A 20300-nucleotide genomic window follows, 5' to 3' on the forward strand; every position below is an offset into this window, starting at 1 on the left:
GTCGTAACGTGTTGGGCTGGGGGGTTTTTTTTTTTATTGAAAAAGCGGCAATTTTTGTTGGGTGTACCCTCGTATTTGAAACCGCTGTTTCCCCCCCCCCCCCCCCCCCCCAGAATGCGTTCCCCCTCACCTCACTGATGCCACAATGACAGGCGGTTTATTGCATGAATTGAACGATGCCCAGCCTTGGTTCGACTGACCAGGCCCTGGGCATGGAGGTCCGAGGATGGCACTCTTTGGGAACTAGTTTGGAGAAACATCTGATTGCCCCAAGATCAGACAATGGCGGTCGGATATCCGAATCTCCATCTGCCTAGTTTCAGGAACAGCCGCCCTCGCATATCCTTCTCAAGCGAGAGAGAGAGACAGAGACACAGAGACAGAGAGCATCAATATCCCAGCATCCAGCCGAGTTCCCTTACTCGTGCGCGCGGACCTGCTCAACTGGGCGATATTCCCAGTACAACCACGGAGCTACCCCAAAAGGGGCGCGTCTCTGCGGCCCCCGTACGCCCTCCTTGTGTGCATATTGTGATCTCTCCTGTGTGCAAGCGAATGCATGATATGATTTCCTTTCACTCTTTCTCATTATTCCTCGCATAAAAAGCACTACAGGCTTCACGAGGGGTGGCTCAATAGAGCCAGCTGACTCTTTGTCTCTGACCCTGGCCCCCTAGGGAACTTGTGCTTGATTACCGTAAGGAACGGGCTGCAGAATGCGGCGCCTGTGTCCGTGAGCCTTTTTTCCCCAAGAGACTACCACGGAGCACTATATTGTGTTACAGGTTAAATGCCTCTTTGCAGGAAAAATGGTACGATGGGAACAACTGCCGCGTGGACAAACAGACGGCTAAGACGGAATGTCTGATCCGCGGCAACTCTAGGCGGTTCGTGCGGCCCGATCGGGCGGGCGGCTTGGACGTCATTTCACGGTGTAAGTCGTGAGAATCCATCTAGCCTTTGAAGTCGGTAGGTATTACTCGCTTCATACAGTTCACCACCACGGCCAATCTCCGGTGGGGGAAAACAGAGGAGTTGATTGAGCAATTGCCCACAACTTGATCCATCTCTCTACAGCAAAATGCTTGGAGGAAATAGAAAAGATGAATCGTAAATCGGGTTGAAGCCCCTTCCCCAGAGTGCGGTCCCTATTAACCCGATCAACACAGACCTCCAGCTGGTGCTCAGGAACCGCCAATCGATTCCCGCTAGCCCCAGGCACAGCGCCTCTAGCCTCCTCCTCCCCCTTCATTTTCTAAACATGCCCCAGCGTGTCTTGAACAATACAACACCTTCTCCAACACAATAAGACTCCTCTGACAAACTCTTAAAACAGTTTACTGCTGATGAACTCTAGCTGGCAAGTCATTTGCAGCTAATCAGTCCCTTTATCCTACCTTATTCCTTATCGGAAGTTTCCGTCAGGACGCCGCAGACACGTGGGCGTGAGAATTGGACAAAAAAGGCCACCTCCATCTCTCTCGGCATGGGCGACGACGATAGGCAAGCTGGGCCTTTTCACAGATAGAGTACACTCGCATCTAAACAAGTTTTTTTTTTGTTATTCCCGTCGATAATTCCCATATTTTTGAGATATTACCAAGGGAAAAAAATTAAGCAATTTGGGTTCACTAATCAGAAACCGGCAGCTTATACCGCGCTCGGTAGGGTACCATTGTTGATACTTCACGGCTCAAATCAGCCAGCCTCGTCTCACCACAGGACACACCACAACGCCCGCCCTCTTTCAACACACACACACGCACATGCTTCACGATGGCTCCTAATTTCGTCTAATCGCTTGGAATTGCTCTACATTATACTTTTCATGCATGTATATACTCCACACACCCCAAAGATATTGGATGCTCTTCATCCTAAAGCACAAAGTGCTTGTAGCCCGTCCATCCACGTAGTCTCGCATCGCATCGCAGCTGCATCTGCATCTGCATACAAAAATCGAACGAAAAACCCTGCATCCTACGAATAAGAACGAATCCCCTACCCAAGCCGGAAAAAAAACGCCAAGAAGAAGAAAAAAGAAAAGTCCTACGCGCATGTAGGCCTCACATCAAGTCACACCGCAGAATCAAACTCCCTCTGCCGCTCGCCTAACATGTCCTGTCCCAGTCCTAGCAAAAAAAAAGAGACGTGTAGCAGTAGACGGGAACATTCCAGGCCCGCATGCACTGCACGCTGCACGTCTACTCATTCAGACGAATCTAATCCCAGCAATTAAAATAAACAAACCAGTCAAAACTACTGGAGTGAATTCCGTACACACCTTCAATAACAAAATTAATAAAAAGAAAAGACAAGAAAAATGACAGAGCCAAAATTGCCAAGACCTATCAAAGACAAAAAGGGTCCAGACTTTTGTCTCTCCCATGCTAGGTACGCTCGTACAGTAGTGAAGCCGCGGCTACGCAAATCCAGACCCACGCGAACGAAAACCTTGTGCACATCATGCACTGCATATTTCACAGTTTGTTGTACGAAATTTGCAAGAAAAAAAGATGAAGCGATGAAGCGATAGAGAAATTGTTTGTTTGTAGTCATGTAAAAATCCTGCATTCTAATAAACTATAAAAGCACGGGCATCGTTGGCCCAGGTGGTATCACTATACTAGCCAAAGAAAAAAAGATCCCGCATCGTCTATTTCGCATGGAAGTCCAAAACATAAGAAAAAATGAGAAGAGAAAAAAAAGTGATACTAGGTAATGCAACAACCTTGCGAACCTCGCGCAAGTGAAGAAGTGAAGAAGGAAAATAATCCGTTATCCCGTCCCGTCGTATATGCACCTCCCGACGCTCAGCGCCAATGCAGAGAGGAAAATGAGACGATAGTAATAAAGACGTCAGTGGCTGTGCCAGAAGCCCCCAAAGGAAGCCAAGGGAGAAGCAAGAAAAAATAGAGGCCACGATGCCGTGCCAAGGAAAAAACCAAAGGGAGATAGAACCAAGGCTAGCTAGTGTCTCAACGGCCCCCATCGAGGAACCCACTTCCCAAGACGTCGCTTTTTTTTGTGTCGCTCGCTGCTCGGCATGCCAATGTTTTTTTTTTTTTCTTGAGAAGCCAAGGCTAAGGCAGAGACCCCTGTCGCGCAGATGAACTGGTCGCACACAGCGCTTCTGGGCCAAGCTATTCGTCGCCTGCGGTTCGGCGCCGCCTAGCGGTATCCGTCTTGCGGCCCAGTAAAAAAAAAAAAAAAAAAGTCGGCAGTGCATGCATGGGTGAAGCGATGCTGAGTAGGGGATTGCGAAAAGGCGGCCAAAGAGAAGTGAAAGGGTAATAAAGTAATAAATCAATAAGCATGTAAAATTCATCGCCGTGGTCGTCATTCATAAGGCTTGTTCGCAAAGGTGGAGACGCAAAAGAGAGAGTCGTGGTTCCCAGTTCCCCAGAAAGGGTCGACTGAAACGACCTGTCACAAAATGACGAGGCGCTGTCGAATCATCGTCGCACCGACGAGATGTGCCGAAATGCCGCAGCCTCCAATTGGAGGCCCTGCCTGCGGGCGAGGTCGCGAGCGCGCTGCGTGCAGTAAGGACATGGAGGTGCAAGCGAGAGGCAAGGCCAGGCCAAAAGGGCCCTGCGCCTTGTGCATGGCCTGCACTGCACCTAGGGACTGCTCGGGTAGCACCGCATGTGCGCAGCAGTGCTCGTCTCGAGCTGGGAGATGCACATGGCTCAAAGCAGAGAAGCGAGGTGCAAGGCCATGTCTGTCCGGCAACAGCTCGGTGTAGTCGGTGGAGGCTCGCCGTCTTGTGCTCGAAAGCAACGGCTGGAGCTCGGACATAGCATTATAGACAGACAAGATAAGACGAGAGCTCGTTGCAGATCTCACACCATCCATGTGGCCGACGGCTGCTGCGGTTCCCGGGAATCGCGAACCAAGCTATGCCGCATAGAGTGCTGACCGTTGAGCCGACACGCTGGGTGACGAATCCCATCATTTTCTGGGGTTGCCCGCGGGAAGACATGGGGGATGGGGATAAAGATAGCAACTCTCAACAGCCAGCGCCCGCTTTGGTCGTCGATCCAGGAGAGCCAGATGCCAGGTTAAAGTGCCTGCGGACATCTGACCTAAGCGTGCAAGGAGATGCAAGTGAGAGCTCGACTTTTTTGTAATTTTTTGACAGGTGATGGAGTGTTTCGACCTGTCAAGTAGAGCGTGTGTAGATGGGTGGAGCGACGGGTGCTGCTGATGACGGATTGTTTCCATGCGGGTTGGGATGGTGTCGACACTGCGTCGAGCAGCTCTGCCAATGCGAGAATGCAAAAAGAGTCTCGTGTCGTGTCTATGATCCATTTGAGGATGATGTCGTCTATAATGTGCCATAATGCTCGCTTTTTCCGAAAAAATGAAGATGATAAAAATACAACAGCGCAGTTGTATAAGGCTGCGTGCGGTGTGATGTCAGAAAGACGGTGCTGGGGATATTTCTTTACTTGTATCCCACGAGCTTGGCGCAACGCTCGCAGTAGTAGAGGTTGTGTGAGATGCGCACCATGCCGGCTGTGCTCGCGTCGTCCGTCGTCGTCGTCTCGGCGGATCGAGCGCACCGCATGCAGCGCAGCACGAGGACTGAGGCAATGGGCCGAGGGTTGGAGTCCATCCTGGATGAAGACGAAGGGACGTCGGAGTCGGAAGATGAGGCGGAGGAGAAGTTGTGGCTGGCGATCAATGCGGCAGCGGGCATCTTTTGGCGTGAGTGATGTTTGGTTGTTTTCAGTTCTGGAGATATTTCAGACAAAGCTGAAAGCGTCGATGTGAAAAAGCAGTGCAAGCCGTGGGTTTTATCTGCTTTTTTGCGTTCGCCTGGTGTTTCCGAATCGGCGGGGTGGGCTTGAATCGCGGCTTTGCAGGGTGACGTGACTGGGTGCAAAGGGTAAGCTGATGGAGTGAACCAGCGGGCTAATGTTGTATGCACGGACGGGACAGGCAATGACTGTCTTGTGGTTGTATGTGATGCTGTTTGTTATTTCTCGAATGCTTTATTCCAGAATGAAAAATGAAGAATGAGAAATGAGTACGAGTAGTCAGAGAGAGTTTGGATGCAAGCGGTTCTAGTCGTCTAGAGCGGAGGGATGGGCCTTGTTTTAAGAAGTAGAAAGGAGGTGGGTTTAGTATCCTTAGAGGGTGTGGTTGACGACTGTAGGGCCAAGATGGGGACGAGGGGGCGTGTGGAAAGCAAAAAAAGGTACTTGGGTGCAAAAGCAAAAAGAAAGGGTCTCCAGCAAGGCAACAAGGAGGATCCACGACAGGGAGGGTACGATCGACGATATGGTCGGAGTTGCGAGTGACAAGGGATCTCGGGCACGGAGCGGCGCAAGTCACAGGCGGCCGGTGCGGGTTCTGCGGGCGTGTGGATTCGGCATGTGTCCAGCGCCGTTTCAGTTTCTTGGGCCAACTCACCCTTTGCCTCTTTGTCGCATGCAGTCGTAAATGAGTGTCAATGTGACTTTCTGTTGTGAGCCATGGTTGCATAGGCGGTTGCTGCGGTCTCGATATCGTCCGATGTGCTTGTGCTGTGCGATTCAAATGACATGGGCGGTTGGGTTGCTGTGTTGTGTTGTGTTGTGTTGTGTGCCCGTAATCATTTGATGTCCTACCAGGAGGCATCCAACCTTTTTTTTTTCCTTCTCTCTCTGCTCGCCCGATCGCCGTCCCAACCAAGCAGGGCAACGCAACAACTTCCGTTACGAGAGCTGGGACGGTACGGTATGAAGATAAGGGGGTGCGTGGTTCAGCCTCTGGAATACGGGATATATGCACTTGAACCATGCAAGCTAGAGAGGGCTTAGCAGAGCCAGGCCAGGGAGGGCGTGCGTATGCAACTGCAGCACAGCCAGCAAACAGGGCAGGGGTGTGCATTTGCGGTTATAACAATAGCCATCCATAATGCATATGCAGGATACGAGTTCCTTATTCTGTTCTGCTTTGGCTTGCGACGCCAGTCTTCAGGGCGCTGCTAAAAAGCTCCAAAGCCACTTTTCTGAGAGGGGCGTGCGTGGGCGCTGGAACCCGGCCTGTCTGGCATTTCAAGCGCTGGTCCACTATGAAGTTTTTTTTTTCTTCTCGTCCTTTGCCCGGATAATTTACACGTATGAGTAAAGGACCAGGGAACCATCCGATATCTGGATGCCCAAAGTGCACGTTTTTTTCAATGTTGTGGATATGCGCGACTGTCATCGTATCGAGTTTTCGCTGTTGGTGGACCTGACAGGGGACACAAAACGGCAACCTGGAGGGCCAAAGGAACTGAACCTTGACCACAGCTCTGCTGGCACCGTTCTTCGCCTCACTCGCTAAGCCCAAAAGCTAAGAAAGCTGTCAGCCGAATGTGCCGTCGTTGGCCAGACAAAGGCGGCAGGATTCTGGAGGAACAAGGCCAAGGCGTGCAACCCCGAGGGCCGGTCAAAGCTCCGACGAGCTTACTGTACTGGCAAAGATGCATCAAAGTTGTGTGTGTGTCTTGGTAGTGTGAGTCTTGGTATTCTGGCTGTTTAGGGAAGCTTTGTCCTCGGTTAAGCTTCTGTCTCGCAAACGCCTCCAGCCTTTAAGCCGCCCGGTCCGAGACCTGTCTGTCTGGGCTGCAATAAGCTGCGTCGTCCTGGAGGCTGTACACTCCAAGTCAGGTGTGCGTGTGCGTGGACGGCTACGAATACTACAGGCTCATTTCATGTCTGTTGACTGTTGATGCCAAAATAAGAACACGGAAAACAAAACACGCAGCATGCGAGATGTGACGGTAGCCAGACCAACTAGGAATGCCAAGTGTCATGCAGAACCGCTCCGTACTTGCGACGCTCTCGCTCTAATTAGACGGACCAGTCGTACATTTCATTCACGATGCGGAAACCGACTCAAATTGAAACGCTCCAACATGCGAAGATGACATACCGGTGAAGCTCGCCCATCCCTGTGGCTACAACGCAAAGCAAGCCAGGGACATCCTAGAGCAAAGCCTAAAAGCATGAAAAACAGAAACCAAAATACGGTGAATGGATGTGATTCATCCAACGTGCTCCGTGCTGAAGCTGAAGCTGCCCAACTCCACGGGCAAACAAGAATCAATCCATCCCATTTGCCGTCTTGAATGTTAATGCGCCGCGAAACGCCACCATAGTGGGATAGTGCCGCGTAGTCAAAACTGTAATGGAGAAGATTAATGCCCAAAGCCACGCGTTTTCTACTCTACACAATACACAAGACTCTGAGAAAAAGGGCCTCGGCCAACGGAGACTGGCAGGCTCCGCCAGAGAATAAGCCACCAGAGACATAGCATGATCCAGAGAGGTGCTCGGACGGTGGATTTTGTCCATGGAATTTAGCTGGGCAGGACTTGGACCCGTCCACAGGGAGGCTGACGCGCAGCAGTTCTCAGCATCTCGGGTCGAACAGCCGTCCGATGGGCCGGAGTTTGTCTTCTCAGCAGATTCCATCGCCAATCATCCATCTCGGTGTTGCCACTCCCAACTTTGTTGACAGACCCTTGCAAAACATTGGGCAGAGATGTACGAGTATTCCTCATCCGCAAATCCACATCCCACATCGGCTATCGGAAAACCCACGCGAGAAGAGATTTTGTGCATATGGAAACAAAAATACGCCCAACGGCAAAGGGGAAGCGAGCAAGAAAAAAAGTTCCAGAAGGTCAGAGATAAATGAAAGGGCCTGATGGAATGGATATCCTCATCAAGATGAGGCAGCGAATCGGTGGCTTCGGGCTCCGTTTTGTGGTTCCCAGCTGAAAGAGGTGCGCTGTTTCGAGCAATTCCTCGAAATCTGGGCAAATGGGAAAATTGGAACTCAAAGCCCGCGTGTTTCAGATTTCCGCGATGGCGCTAGGCTTGGAACTGTCATCCATTGATCCATTCTGCTTCTTGTGAATAATATCGGCCTACGGGGGCTGGAGTCATACGAGAAGCTCGGATTAATGCATCAAATGCTCGGGGGTCAGAAGCATTGAAACTGTATTTCCTGCCCAGGTGGATTTTTAGTGCATGCCAACTCGCTGTGCGACAACAGGTTACAGCGTGTCTCAGCTGCACTGACACAAACAGAATTTGATGCAGTGCCTAATACGGAGAAAGACAGCAGCAAGACAGATGACTCATCTCCAACATAACACATCCCCGCAAGGCGTTTGAATCATCGAAGCCGCGCTGACTGGCTGCAATCCCATCCCATGCTTGCATTCTGGTGCAGGCTTACGCACATATGACCGACTGTGCTGCACAGTACTGTATTGATTGTATTGACTTGTAGGCATTAGCACCATGGAGAGCGTCCGAGACAAGACACCGGCTACTGGTTACATCTTCGGATACTCCCCTGGATCAGCATCAGGCAAACAAGGCAAAGCAGGGAAATGAACGAAACGGTGAGCATGAGCCGATGCAAGGAATGAACCATTATAGCCCAATCGCCCAATCCGCTTGCCTGTCGACGATGCAGGAAGCGTCGCCTCCACGTCACCATGATTGCGTCCTGGGTGCGTTTCTGCCACAGTACCTGCAGACACGGGGGGACCCATCATCAGCGAGCCATGGTTCCTTTGACGGACTCCTCCTCCTCTCGTCTTTAGCCAGCCAGTGAAAAAGGGAGAAACTTGTCTCTCGCGAGAACTCATCAGTCAGCATCGTTCTTCCTGCTCGCTCTCCTCTCGCGGTTAGCGCCATCGGCCGCTCCTTGATTGCCCTGCAAATCTCCGATCCCCAGCCCCTTGGCAGAGGTTCCCAGTTTCCAGCCCAAAGCCTGTTTTTTTGTCCCTTGCTCGCAGCAGGATGAGAGGCCAGTCACGCTGAGTGAGAGCGCCGTTCCAAGAAATTGATTGATTAGGGCGGGTCTTGTCTCCTTATCTCGGTTTGTTACGTTGAATCGAACTTCTTTGTTCCGTCCATGGAGGGCTTCGGCCACAGTTCTCCGCTTCCCCCTTTCAACAACCCCCTTCACCATGTCCAGTTTTCATCTAACAAACGGTTTCACCCTGGACACAACCTTCCGTTTCCTGGCAGGCCGTCGTACGACGTGGCTGGTCGGCCTGGCTGATGCGACCGTTTGACTCGTCAGTTTTCATTTATCCAAGGCAGCCTCTCGGTCATCCTCTGCAGCTCAGTCTCAAGCCACTATGCGTGCCGTGACCAATCCGCCAAGTCAGTCATGCTCGCTCATGACACTGCCCTCACCTCGGCTGCAGTCATTCTCATTCTCCTCTAGCTCATGTCTCACCCATCGTACCCGTCGTAATTAGAAATGGCTGCTGCCTTGTCACGTCTGGCAGCGCACCACAAACTCAAGTGTCACCGCCAAATCAAATCAAAAGCTCAATCTAACTGCCTCATGGGACTTGTTGGTCCCTGATACTGATACACCGTGGCCCGTTCCACCAAAAATCAGCTGCACAGTGCCGTCGCTCTCCCTTGAGCATCTCCGCACTGATCGTCGATTTCCAGTTACCGGGAGAAAGGTAGCTTGTGGGGCCTGTTTCGACTTCTCGTGCTTGTGTTTCCAGACAGAACAGGACCCAGTCTTTGATGATTCTACAAGAACGTCAAACACGTCGGAGAAGACGTAAGAGATGCGTTGCTGTTGTGCAAGCTCCTCTCTTAATGCCTCATGGGGACATGTCAGGCAAGCCTCTGTGTGTATTGTGTAGCCTTGGTGCTGCAAGCTAATCTTTCTGGCTTGTCTGTGCTTCGATCCCGCGATTGTCTCAGATGATACGCCGTAGGTAGTGCTGCAGGTCGAAAGCTAATTAGCAGGACGACAGCTGTCTCGCCTCTCGCCTCTCGCCATTAGTCGTCCCGTCTAGATGTCGAGGTGGGGGATTCAGCAGCTGTCGATCAGAGCCAGCTGCCTTTCTCGATCACTACCGATCACCTACCATACTCTCGATGTGCAAATAGGCTTTCAGCCTATCACCAGGTCGCAATGCTTGCTCACGCAAAACAAGCCGCCCCTCTCTAGCTTTCACGCCTCGCCACTTTCAATCGCACCGATCGCAAGCGCCGTACGTTGGAATCTGGCTGGTAGGCGGCACATCGACGTACATCGACGGACATCGTGGGTGCTAAATTGTGCGTGCAAAATGTAACCTTTGGCCCTGCAATCTCTTTGGGACAGAACCTTTCAATCCAATGGCCCTGCAGATGCAGACATGTTGGACCGGCGATGCGACTCGATGCTTGGCCTTGTGATCAGATTGAAAATAACACGGCGAGTCGTCATCCCATTGTGCACCTTTAGCTGCATATTGCCGGAACAATTTCCCTCCAGAGCACAATGTTGTTGACTCCGATGGGGGGGTCTGTCAAACCTCAAACCCACAGTCGAAGCCGTCTTTCCGGTCGGCTTCGGCTGGCCTCCGATATCGAAGCTCGCGTGGGTAGCAAACCAAACCAAACCAAACCAAACCACCAGAGTTTCTGTCGGCCGCTGTCAGCTACCCAAGCCATCGCCACCGCCTGTGCCTGTGCATGCCATCCCCACGATCAATGCTACTTCGTACCATCGGCCGGCGATTTGAGGGCTAGGCCCCGACTCTTTGCTCTTGTTGGCTGGCTGCTAATAGTCACTGGAGGGCCCGGCCAAGCCGCGGAGACGAGGCTCCAGGTCTAGACTTGCCCAGGCCTTTCTCTCACTTGCACCATACCGCCCCTCGCAATCATTTGCCATGAAACGCAGATGCAATATTCCACTTTCGCATACAGCCAGCCCGTCGTATTTCACAGGCCACCAATTTTGAATTGCCTTTCAGCCCGGCCGCCGCCAATCGATGTCCGTGCTGATGCTGCTGCGACCGGCTGCAGCCCACGCACGTCGTTTCTGCGCGTAGGGTCGAGACCGACAGGGCAGCACCCAAAAAAAGCCACCCCTAAGCACGCTTACTCCCTTGGCCGTCGACTATTGAGAGCCATCCCGCGCTATCAAGCCTGCATCAAGGGACTTGCAATCAAAGCCATCACGAGGAGACCCGACGATTCGAGACTCGATGCACTGCCGACTCGCGACGACCGTTGAACCACCCCTACCCCCCTGGTCATAGAGCCCGTAGTCTCAACGGTCGTGGCAGTTCTAGGCCAGACGGGCTGGAGTTGTCAGGCGATGTGATACCGCTTTCCCGCGCTCTATTGAGGATCCGAAACGTCGCAGCTCTCGAATTCGTTACGTGCCAATAGTCCAAAAGCCGCCGCCATTGGCTTGTGCCGGCGCTTCCTAACCCTAGAAGGCCGGAAAGAAACTTTCGCCAACCTTCTAGCCCCAAATGCTTATTTCCGTTGGTCAGAGTAAAAAGAAAGAAAAAAGGTCGAGAACCACGCTCTGCTGGGACGGGCGTCTTGGTCCGACGGCACGGCACACACTCCCACGCCCGTTTATTCAGATATGCGATATGGGCTTACTTGGGCGAGGGTATCGTGGAGCTGACTATCGTACTAATAATAATGATGGCGGTTGTTTTACAGTATTTGATTTGAAGTTGATTTGACATTAACCTTTACAGCTAAGCAATTGAATTCCAACTAGGGCTTGGCCAGCCGCGCAACCAGCCGCACAACCAGGGGAGGCTCAGCAGCAAGTGGGAATACGCTTCCCGTTTGAAGCATACATCTACACAAAAAACACCATTCCTCAAGACTTAACGGGTGTTTGGATACGCCCTAACTACTCTGAAGCGGCACACTTTCGGTGTAGGTTTTTCCTCCGAAGCGCCTTTCGGGTCGGTTCACACGGAGCGTCATCAGACGATCGACGTGCGGGAAGAAACAAAGCTCGCAACTCTTCTTTGTGGTTGCATGAAGATGCGCAACACGCCCTACGGCTCGCCCGGGAGCTGCTGTGCAACGCTTCGAACGGCCCGAGAGTCCCCGCCAAGCAGCTGACCTGTGCCTTGCCCGGCTATATGCGAATTGATCCTACGACTGTTCTTTTTTGGTTTGTTTTCGTGATATGTGATTTTTTTTCTTCACGGTTTTTTTGTTGAGTGCAAGTAGCCAGGCTTGTTGGCCCTGCAAGTCAAGCCGGAACGGCAGAAAGGAACAATGAGAGACCCAAAGTGGCGGTATCATATCGCGGCAGTGTAAGCAGTAGAGCATGGGAAACCCGTCAGCTTTCATAAGGCGGCCACTAAGAACGGCTTTTCTCTTTTGGAGCCCTCCCTCAGCCCGGGTACGCACTTCGCTTGCAGGCGGTAAGATAGGCAGAGTTTCAGCTAGCTTCGCGAACCCGGGCCCTTTGGGAGGGGGATCTTTGAGCCATTCGTCCCAGGCGCCAGGGTCTATCGTACCCGAGGTATTGGTTTTTTGTTGGATTGACCACGTTTTCAATGTTTTTGATAAGAGTGACTCATTCGGGATATGGACTGTCTTCTTGGCTGCAGGGTCCCGGAGCGAGCGAACTTGGCGGGCTGTGAAGCGTGCAGTGCAGATGTGGGGATTTTGCCACTCGTTTGTTTTCTTTTGCGTGCCCGTGATTGATAGCTTTTTTGCTTAGAAGGTTTCACGGTGGCTTTTTGATGAATCCGGAATCCGGGGGCGTGTGTTGTTGATGTGAGCCGGGCTGAGTAAACGCTGGCTGAATCGTAAAACAGTAATACCTTACATATCCATCTTGGCCTCTTTGATGAGCTGAGCCATGGTTTGCATTCCTGAGAGGAATAAACTCGCTGACCGAGAGGAAGCACAACAAAACTCCAAACTCCAATCCCAACGATGAAAGAATGTTGATTGAAGCTAGTACTGCATATTAATCGACCGTAGTATATCATAAACATTACCCTTTTAGTTTCCTGCACTGCACATCTCATGCCCAAAGAAGGACAGTTAAGAGAGAGATATCGTCGGGCTTATGCAGGGACCTTACGTTCCCGCAGCAAGTTTAGAGTTTTTGACGTCTTACCGGGGTGTTTTGACGGGAGGTGCTTTAGCTTCCCACGTTGTCTTGGTGTGGGTTCTTTTACTTGATTGACTTTTGGGTAGTGTGTTTTCAGCTTGGTTGTTTGGTTGAGGGGTTTGAGTTGGAGTTGGCTGGTTTGTCTCGCGTAAGTGGTTCTTTAAGTAAGAGATTGCATTATGTTTTCGGTGGTTTTATGCGAGAGGTGTTTTGGAGGAGGAGAATTGAGGAGGTTTCATGCAATTGGTTGTTTGATGGAATGGGACTTTAATAAGGCTTTTGTTTTGTGATGAAGGTTGCTTGTGTGTGGTATTGGTGAGCTTTGAGATTAAGGTATCCGTTGCTGGTAGTATTCAAGGAGGGTCGTCGAGCCTGGGATCGATTCTTGGAAACAATACTCATAACCTACAAGTCTATTGCATTAAAAGTATTTCTGGATGATTTATTGGCGCTTTGAGTAGAGTAAACTGTTTCTTCATTGAGAAGATAAAGCACTCTTCTCATACCTTCGACAGAGTCATTGCTTCTACACTATCAGTCTACGTGCCACCAACACCTCCATTGAACAGTTATAAACCATTTTTCTCTTTAATATTCTTCGTTGACAAACTTGAAAATACTATTGTCAAACTGTACAGTTCATTAAGACCACCTCATGCATCTTTTACGGGTGACACGTCTTGGTGGCTAGCATACCCTATATCAAGGCTAACTCATTTGAGCTTGAAGCACGCGCGGTTCTCTTCCACGTCAATTTCGCTGAACTCGAATGCTTTAATCTTGGCATAGGATCACCTGTATCTATGGGATGTCTGATGTGGCCGTATAGTATCGAATGCTAATTTCTACGGTCTCGTGTTTTTCGTTCTGACACACCGTCTGTCTGTGCATGGTAACTCGTGCTCGCCACTGACTTCGTCCTAAGCGCAGTAAACGGATGCGTCTAGAATCTCGACATGAACTTACTGTCTCTGTCGCTGATGATCACTTTTGGAATTCTCCCAGTCTGTTCCGTCCGTGTTGATGTCGCGGATTCTTCTTGACTACTATGACTGCGATGACGCTCGTAGCCGGCAGGATGTGAATCCTACCTCGTTTGCTCCGACCTCTCAACCACTTCCTTCATCTTGACGGAGACGTCCGTGTTACCCCCCTGCTGACTGACTCTATTACTTGGCTTTGATTGCGCTGGTCGTCATGCATTTCTTCACGCATGCTTGAAGCACGCGCGGTTCTCTTCCACGTCAATCTGGCTGAGCTCGAATGCTGCCTCCACCAGCTTCTCGCAATAGGCTCGTTCCCCTATATCAAGGTTAGCCCCCGATCACCCGTGCTATATACCACTGTCTATATTAAAAGTTAATATTTCATCTTTGAGTTGGGTAAATTGATCTGTTTGCCATTTATCGAATCATTATACCCCGCGAGGCGGTTGTCTGTGGAATACATCTCGTGCATTCTAACTCAGCAGCGTATAAAATAAATCGTACCTCGAAATGAGTCAACACTCAAACACTCGTTTAAAAACAGTTTTTAATCATATCTCTATATCAAAATGAATAGAAACAGCCATGCGGAGATGAAGAAAACATTTCTGCATCTGGGATCCCATTAATCTCACCTCACCGAGAAGCACGGTACACGTAAAAAAATAACCAACATTCAGCTAACGAAGCCAAGATTTCATAATGGTCTTGAAAGCTAGCTAATAAGCGATTCAAATATCACCTGAATTATAAACAAGGAATTGATTGCTTTGAGCATAGAGCGGCCGTCGCAACACGTTCATATTACTCGAGCACCCAATATGCCACCTGGAGAGGTAGCTTCATGATGTTACTTTACCCAATGCCTGAGCTCATCTACTTGGTATAACTACGCACGCATTTAACTCACAAGTTTTTAAAATAGCAGTATATAGCCGGATGGCTATGTATAGAACAAGCTCCGGTGTCCCGGGGACATGGCAATTACAAGACACATGGTGAATATTAGGCACAACTCTCATCTCTGTCAATAACCATTACCGCATTGCATTACTTTCATAACACGTGAGTCTTCAAACTACAAAAAAAAAGTGGTATCTCATAACTCGAACCATCCATCTATCACATCCCCTTCTGTTACACCCCGCCACGAAAAGATTAATGTCTAGTGATCAAACCTTTCCGCTATCCGCCAGCTCCTCATTCTCATAGTGATAAAGCTCAGGGCAGGGGCCATTCTTCTGGAAGAGCACATATCTCTTGGTCCACCACGGCAGCACCTCGGTGAGCTGATATTGTGCGTGGCGGCGATCGGAAACACTAAAGACGTAGTCGAGTTCCTCGAGCGTCTTCTGCTTCGTCTCGGGGACAAAGAGGAAGATGAGTGCCAGAGCAACCAGGTTGAGGCCGGCGTAGAAGCTAAAGGCTCCGGTGGCAGTCAAGGCGGTCAACATTCGTGGGAATGTAAGAGATAGGACAGAGCCCCAGAAGTTGTTGGTGGCGACGGCCCATGACATGCCAATCTCACGATGGGACAGAGGGAAAACTTCCGCAGAGTACATGAATGGGACGGGACCCTCTCCTGGTGAGTAGAAAGCCGCAAAGAGGTAAACAAAGGTGGCGACACTCGCAATCCTGGGAGTGCTGTTGACAATGTCAGGCTGGATGAGGTAGCAGAGACCGGCGGCTGTGTGAATGGTTAGCTGAAAAACTCCTGCAACTTCATGGAACACGGCACATACTGAGAAGAGTCCAAAACATGTTGGGAAAGGTAAAGAGCAAAAGGGCTCGTCGACCAAAGGTGTCAATGGTCCAGACGGCAGGCCAAGCAAACAAAAAGTTGATCAAGCCAAAGCCGAAACTTGCCCACAAAGCAGTGTAGTCGGAAATACCGCTCTGCTTGAAGATGGTGCTCGAGTAGAAAGAGATGATGTTGATACCGCACATTTGCTGGGCAATCATGACAATACCAGAGGCCCAGGTTGCGCGCCTGATGCGAGGAATGGTGAAGAGCTCAATAAAGCGGGTGAACATGTTGTTGGTCACCTTGAGACCGGCCTGTTCCACGAGAAGCACCTCTTGGTCCAAAAGACATTGGATGTAATAGAGATCTCTGGCGGCCTGGATGGGGGTGTTTCGAAGTCTCAGGAGCGATTTCCAGGCCCTCTCGTGCTTTCCCTTCTTCATATACCATCGAGGACTTTCGGGGCAAAAGTATGTACCAATGACCAAGGGGACAGCGGGAATGAATGCAGAACCAAGCTGAAGTCGCCAGGCAATATCGCCGACTTGACCAACAGCCAAGTTGGCGCATGTTCCCAAGAAGATACCAAATGCCGTCCATACTTGCCAAGACATGACAAGACCACCTCGAATAGCAGGGGGTGCATTCTCAGCGGAGAAGACGGGGACTGTGACTTCTTTCAAACCCATACCAATACCGAGGAGCATACTAGCGATGGAGATGTGAGCAACTGGCCAAGAATAATAAGTCGACATCTTTTTACATACCGACAAGCCGCAAGCTGTCCCCAAGTCTGGGAGACGGCCATACCAAAGGGAGCGAGGAGAGAGAAGATGGCGGCAACGAAAATGGTACCTCGACGGCCGATCCAATCGTTTAGGGGGTCGGAAATCCACCCAGCGCTAGAGATTCATTAACAATCTACCCATTAACAAGCCATCATGGTCAACGTACAATAAGCAGATTGTGATGTAAGGTAACGAGTTGACGAAGCCGATGATCCAGCTGTTCTTTGCGCAATCGCCAGCGTTGGCATCCGGGCCACAAGATGAGCCAGCATTGTCGGGAATGCCGAGAGCAGTGGGAAAAGACAAGTTGGCACCGTTTGAGCCAGTCTATGAAGAGAGTTAGGGAATGAATAAAAGAGAAACATCATCACTCGAGCACTTATTGGCGACTAACCTGATCCCAACCTTGGATGGCAGCTGCAATGGAGCTAAGGCCAATGGTATAATAGAGAGCCCATGGGTGCTTCCATCGATGTGTTACCTCCTCTCTCAAAGCTTGCTTCTCGTCCTCTTCAAGGTCCAGGCTCTCAAAGCCAGCAGGGTTCTGTGCTACGAGGGCACCCTTCTCAAGAAGAGGGAGGATGTCGTCAGGCAGGCCCTTGGTCCTCTGAAACTCTCTAACATTGGCGAAGAGAGTGTCTCGAGGAATTCCCTTGAGGGGGTTACGGATTTCACCCTCGAGGTTGTCGGTCAGAGCGGCCAGTCGCTTGCCCGTCTCCCCAGGAGAGTAGTCGCGGCCCCTATGGCAGAAGCAACGTGTTAGTCAACCACAACCACAGTGAATAACAAGAAACATGACACAATGCATGTCTGGCACAAGGGCCAAGTGAAGCTGCAGATTGACTTACATCTTCTCATTGTGCTCCGGATAAGGCACCTCCGTCTCCGCGGCAATCTTGTCGTTTGCCGCCATTGTGCTATAGCCACGTGGTCTGCCGGCAAAGTCAATGATTCACACAGACTGAAACAAGAGATGGGAAACAAAGATTGAGATGAAAGTCAGAGCTACTGCCAGCTGCCCATTTAATAAGAGACTGGTAAGAAACAAAGCTGAGCCCTGCATGCGTTAGAAGGTTTCATCGGCGGTGGATGGGCGAGGCCCTCGATATATATAATGCCGTACGGGAACACGCCCGGATCAGCAATTGGCAATGCCAATCTCCCCATGGCAAAGGTACATCTCCATGTCATTCGAGAGGGGTCCCCAATTTGCAAAATTTTGAGGGGCCCCAGAATACATGGATCCTCCTCTCAGCAGGTTATAGTTGGTCTGATTTGGGGGAAAATCTGGAGGATTAGCTTGGGGTCAAAGTTGGCTGCGGGCGGTGGAGGAGGCGAGCGAGCGAGAGAGTGGCTTTGGTTGCGGCCCCCTGCACCTGATCATTGTGGAGGGAGGAGGTTTAGTACGGGTACAAGCAAAGAGAGTCATGATGATGTGCGAGCGACCGAGTCGCACACGAGGGCTCTAACACGAGGCATCACGGATTCACAGCCATCATGAGCGGCAGTTGGACAAGCTGCCGTTAGCCCCGGGACTCTGCTTCAAGTCACCCGATTCCGCCAACGACGACGCTAGCATGTACAGCCGGAGGATTTCGATGTCACAGAATCGCCAGGAAGGGGCAAGGCGCACACGAGGCGTCGAATGGGGAGACGCTTGGCTCCGAACCAAGAGCACAGATGAGGCTAGTTCCAGGCAGCAGAATAAAAAATGGCCAGGGCAACGGAGCACGAAGGCGTTGAGCTTGTTTTCTGTGGCGGGTTGGCGGCCGGGCTCAATAGCGGTTTTGGTTTCTGGAAGACGGAAAAGAAGCCGTTGAGCGGTTGTGTTGTGTTGCTTTGGAACAGACGGCTGGGAAAAGCCATGACTAACAACATTGAACATGGACAGGCTGGGTGTAAGCGGTGTTGAACGACAGGGACTCAAGGTTTCAAGGTTGGTAATTCAATGTACTAAGCATACACGGGTGATAATGTACATGTATGTAAGGTGGTATTTACGAGCGTATCTGTCATGTAGTGCGTACAGGCTAATGTGTGGTGCACCCCAGATGGAGATGGTCTCAACCTCAATATGACGGGGGAGAGCGTTTTTTCACTCTCTCTTCCTGCTGGCAGTGGAGTGACTTTTCCGTCTCTACTGTACCCCTTACATGGCCCGGGTGCTGCTTCGGTGGGCCTCGTCCCATCCAGTCTTACAAACGGAAAATCAAGTAAATTGAGCTTTGACTCGGGTATTGTTCAGCTTAGAAAGAAAAACTTGGCTTTGGGGGCGCCGTTGGCCGTCAGACGAGAAAAAAGCTTGAGTTGTTGGCCCGGCGGGTGGGGATGATGAGCCCACTCCAAGGAGCATTAGAGGAGCATTAGAATTTGACAAACAAGATACGGATCCTTGCGCGCAACCACTTGGCGATTCAACGACAGAACCGGCAATCGGATGCGACGATCTTGGCCTGGTGATGGCCTCGCAATTGGCTTCACATCTCGTCACCAAGCAGCAGGCCGTGGTCAGCCAAGGCCTGCTAGCGTTCTGTGGGGTGTCACATGTAACCCCAAGTTTCCCGTCTGAGTTGCTGACTTGCACAGCAGAAGCGAGGCTTATGGGAAGATCCCCCCTTATGATGTCTGTTTGAGACACGGCTGAATGTTGAGAAGTTGTTGACCATTGTACAACGTCTGGAAAGACGACAGTGGACCATACGAGTAAAAAAAGAACAACAGACGGATCCAGACTCTTGGTAGTAGCTAGGCAGCAGTTTAAGAAAGGGACAAAACGGGTAATGCGGGTGGTTTTGGACGCCATGTGGCGACGTCTCTCCAGCTTTCTCCATCTTCTCCGTACTGACTCTGTCTCCATTTGGCGGGTTAGTCTGGTTCAGTTTGGGGTTGGTCTTTGTCATGGAGCCATGGCCAGGGCCCGTGTGGGCGGCTATGCCGAGTTGAATGGCTGACCAAGGACAAGGCAGCATTTGCGATTATGTGAATGTGCTCGTATATACGAGTGCTACTCCGTCCCATGCTGCTGTACCAAGTGATATATGAATAACATGCACGCACCGCTCACTTCAATTATTTTAATTATACAAACAGTCCGTCTGGTCTTTATTAATAAAAACTAGCAGATGCAGCTCGTGTCATCAATGGCTGAGCTTATTTTTGCAACGGCGTGGGATCTCCAATATTCCTCGGACTAGCCCGCGCACATACTTACTCATACACATACTGTGAAATTTCCCGACGAATCCGCCCAAGTCGAAAGAGGTAGTATGTATCTGCTATTTTGAACTATTCTGCTTCCGAATCCGACCCCAAGGATGGCGTCACCTGACTTTGGCAGCAAATGTTTAGTCACATCGTCAGATCAGATCCCACTTGAGTCAGTCCCAAAGAGAGATTCGATTCGACGCTTGACCGTGAGAGCGGCTCAACCTCGCTCAGCTCAGCAACCGCCACGCCACTCAGCACAGTGTTGAAACAGATTGAAACAGACAGGGCTTAGCTTCCTCTTCAATGTGTCAATGTCAATGTCTGCCGGCGCGGGATAACGTTGACAAGTTGTGTGAGCCCTGTCAACCTGTCGAGTCTAGCCCGGCTCTCCGCCGGTTGGGGGTAAAAGCCCGCGGCAAAAGGAGATGAAAGCTGCAACTTGCTTAACAGTTCCTGGATTCGGCACTGAGGCTCGAGCCCGGAGTCGTGTCTCAGATGCACAATGCGCGTGGGAGTCACATCACCAAGGAACATGACTGGACGACGGTACGACTCAGCGGCAAGGGGGGATGCTTGGATTGAGCAGGACGATTGGCAAGATGCAGCACGGGAGACGGAAAACTCGGCCCAGGAGAGCCGGCGATAAATTTAGCAACCAGGAGGTGCCTCTCTGTG

The 20300-nt window shown here is 50.9% G+C and overlaps 5 protein-coding genes across 5 annotated transcripts; 2 read left to right on the forward strand and 3 right to left on the reverse strand.

The window, feature by feature from the left end:
- The first annotated feature begins 134 nt into the window (after positions 1-134).
- V8C40DRAFT_249866 (uncharacterized protein) lies at positions 135-795 on the forward strand. The gene has a single exon (XM_083216843.1). It carries the CDS (start codon positions 283-285, stop codon positions 601-603), a length of 321 nt encoding a protein of 106 aa, XP_083071844.1. The 5' UTR covers positions 135-282; the 3' UTR covers positions 604-795.
- Positions 796-2596: 1801 nt separating this feature from the next.
- V8C40DRAFT_50423 (uncharacterized protein) lies at positions 2597-3495 on the reverse strand. Its single transcript, XM_083223047.1, has one exon. The coding sequence runs from the start codon at positions 3341-3343 to the stop codon at positions 2657-2659; it is 687 nt and encodes a 228-aa protein (XP_083071845.1). The 5' UTR covers positions 3344-3495; the 3' UTR covers positions 2597-2656.
- Positions 3496-4514: 1019 nt separating this feature from the next.
- V8C40DRAFT_267571 (uncharacterized protein) lies at positions 4515-6516 on the forward strand (the record flags this gene model as incomplete). Its single annotated transcript, XM_083219861.1, has 2 exons — positions 4515-4713; positions 6344-6516. The coding sequence occupies 2 exons, from the start codon at positions 4515-4517 to the stop codon at positions 6514-6516; spliced, it is 372 nt and encodes a 123-aa protein (XP_083071846.1).
- An 8375-nt stretch (positions 6517-14891) lies between these two features.
- On the reverse strand, positions 14892-17905 carry V8C40DRAFT_249882 (sugar porter family MFS transporter). The gene is made up of 6 exons (XM_083216844.1): positions 17267-17905; positions 16813-17158; positions 16585-16745; positions 16398-16532; positions 15629-16338; positions 14892-15573 (listed from the first exon to the last, which is right to left on the reverse strand). Exons 1-6 carry the CDS (start codon positions 17329-17331, stop codon positions 15059-15061), a joined length of 1932 nt encoding a protein of 643 aa, XP_083071847.1. The 5' UTR covers positions 17332-17905; the 3' UTR covers positions 14892-15058.
- Positions 17906-18225: 320 nt separating this feature from the next.
- Positions 18226-19399, reverse strand: V8C40DRAFT_249888 (uncharacterized protein). The gene has a single exon (XM_083216845.1). The coding sequence runs from the start codon at positions 19273-19275 to the stop codon at positions 18628-18630; it is 648 nt and encodes a 215-aa protein (XP_083071848.1). The 5' UTR covers positions 19276-19399; the 3' UTR covers positions 18226-18627.
- Between the last annotated feature and the right edge of the window lie 901 nt (positions 19400-20300).

The sequence above is a fragment of the Trichoderma camerunense genome, assembly GCF_050948025.1.
Source record: "Trichoderma camerunense strain CBS 138272 chromosome Unknown V8C40scaffold_12, whole genome shotgun sequence".
NCBI lineage: Eukaryota > Fungi > Ascomycota > Sordariomycetes > Hypocreales > Hypocreaceae > Trichoderma > Trichoderma camerunense.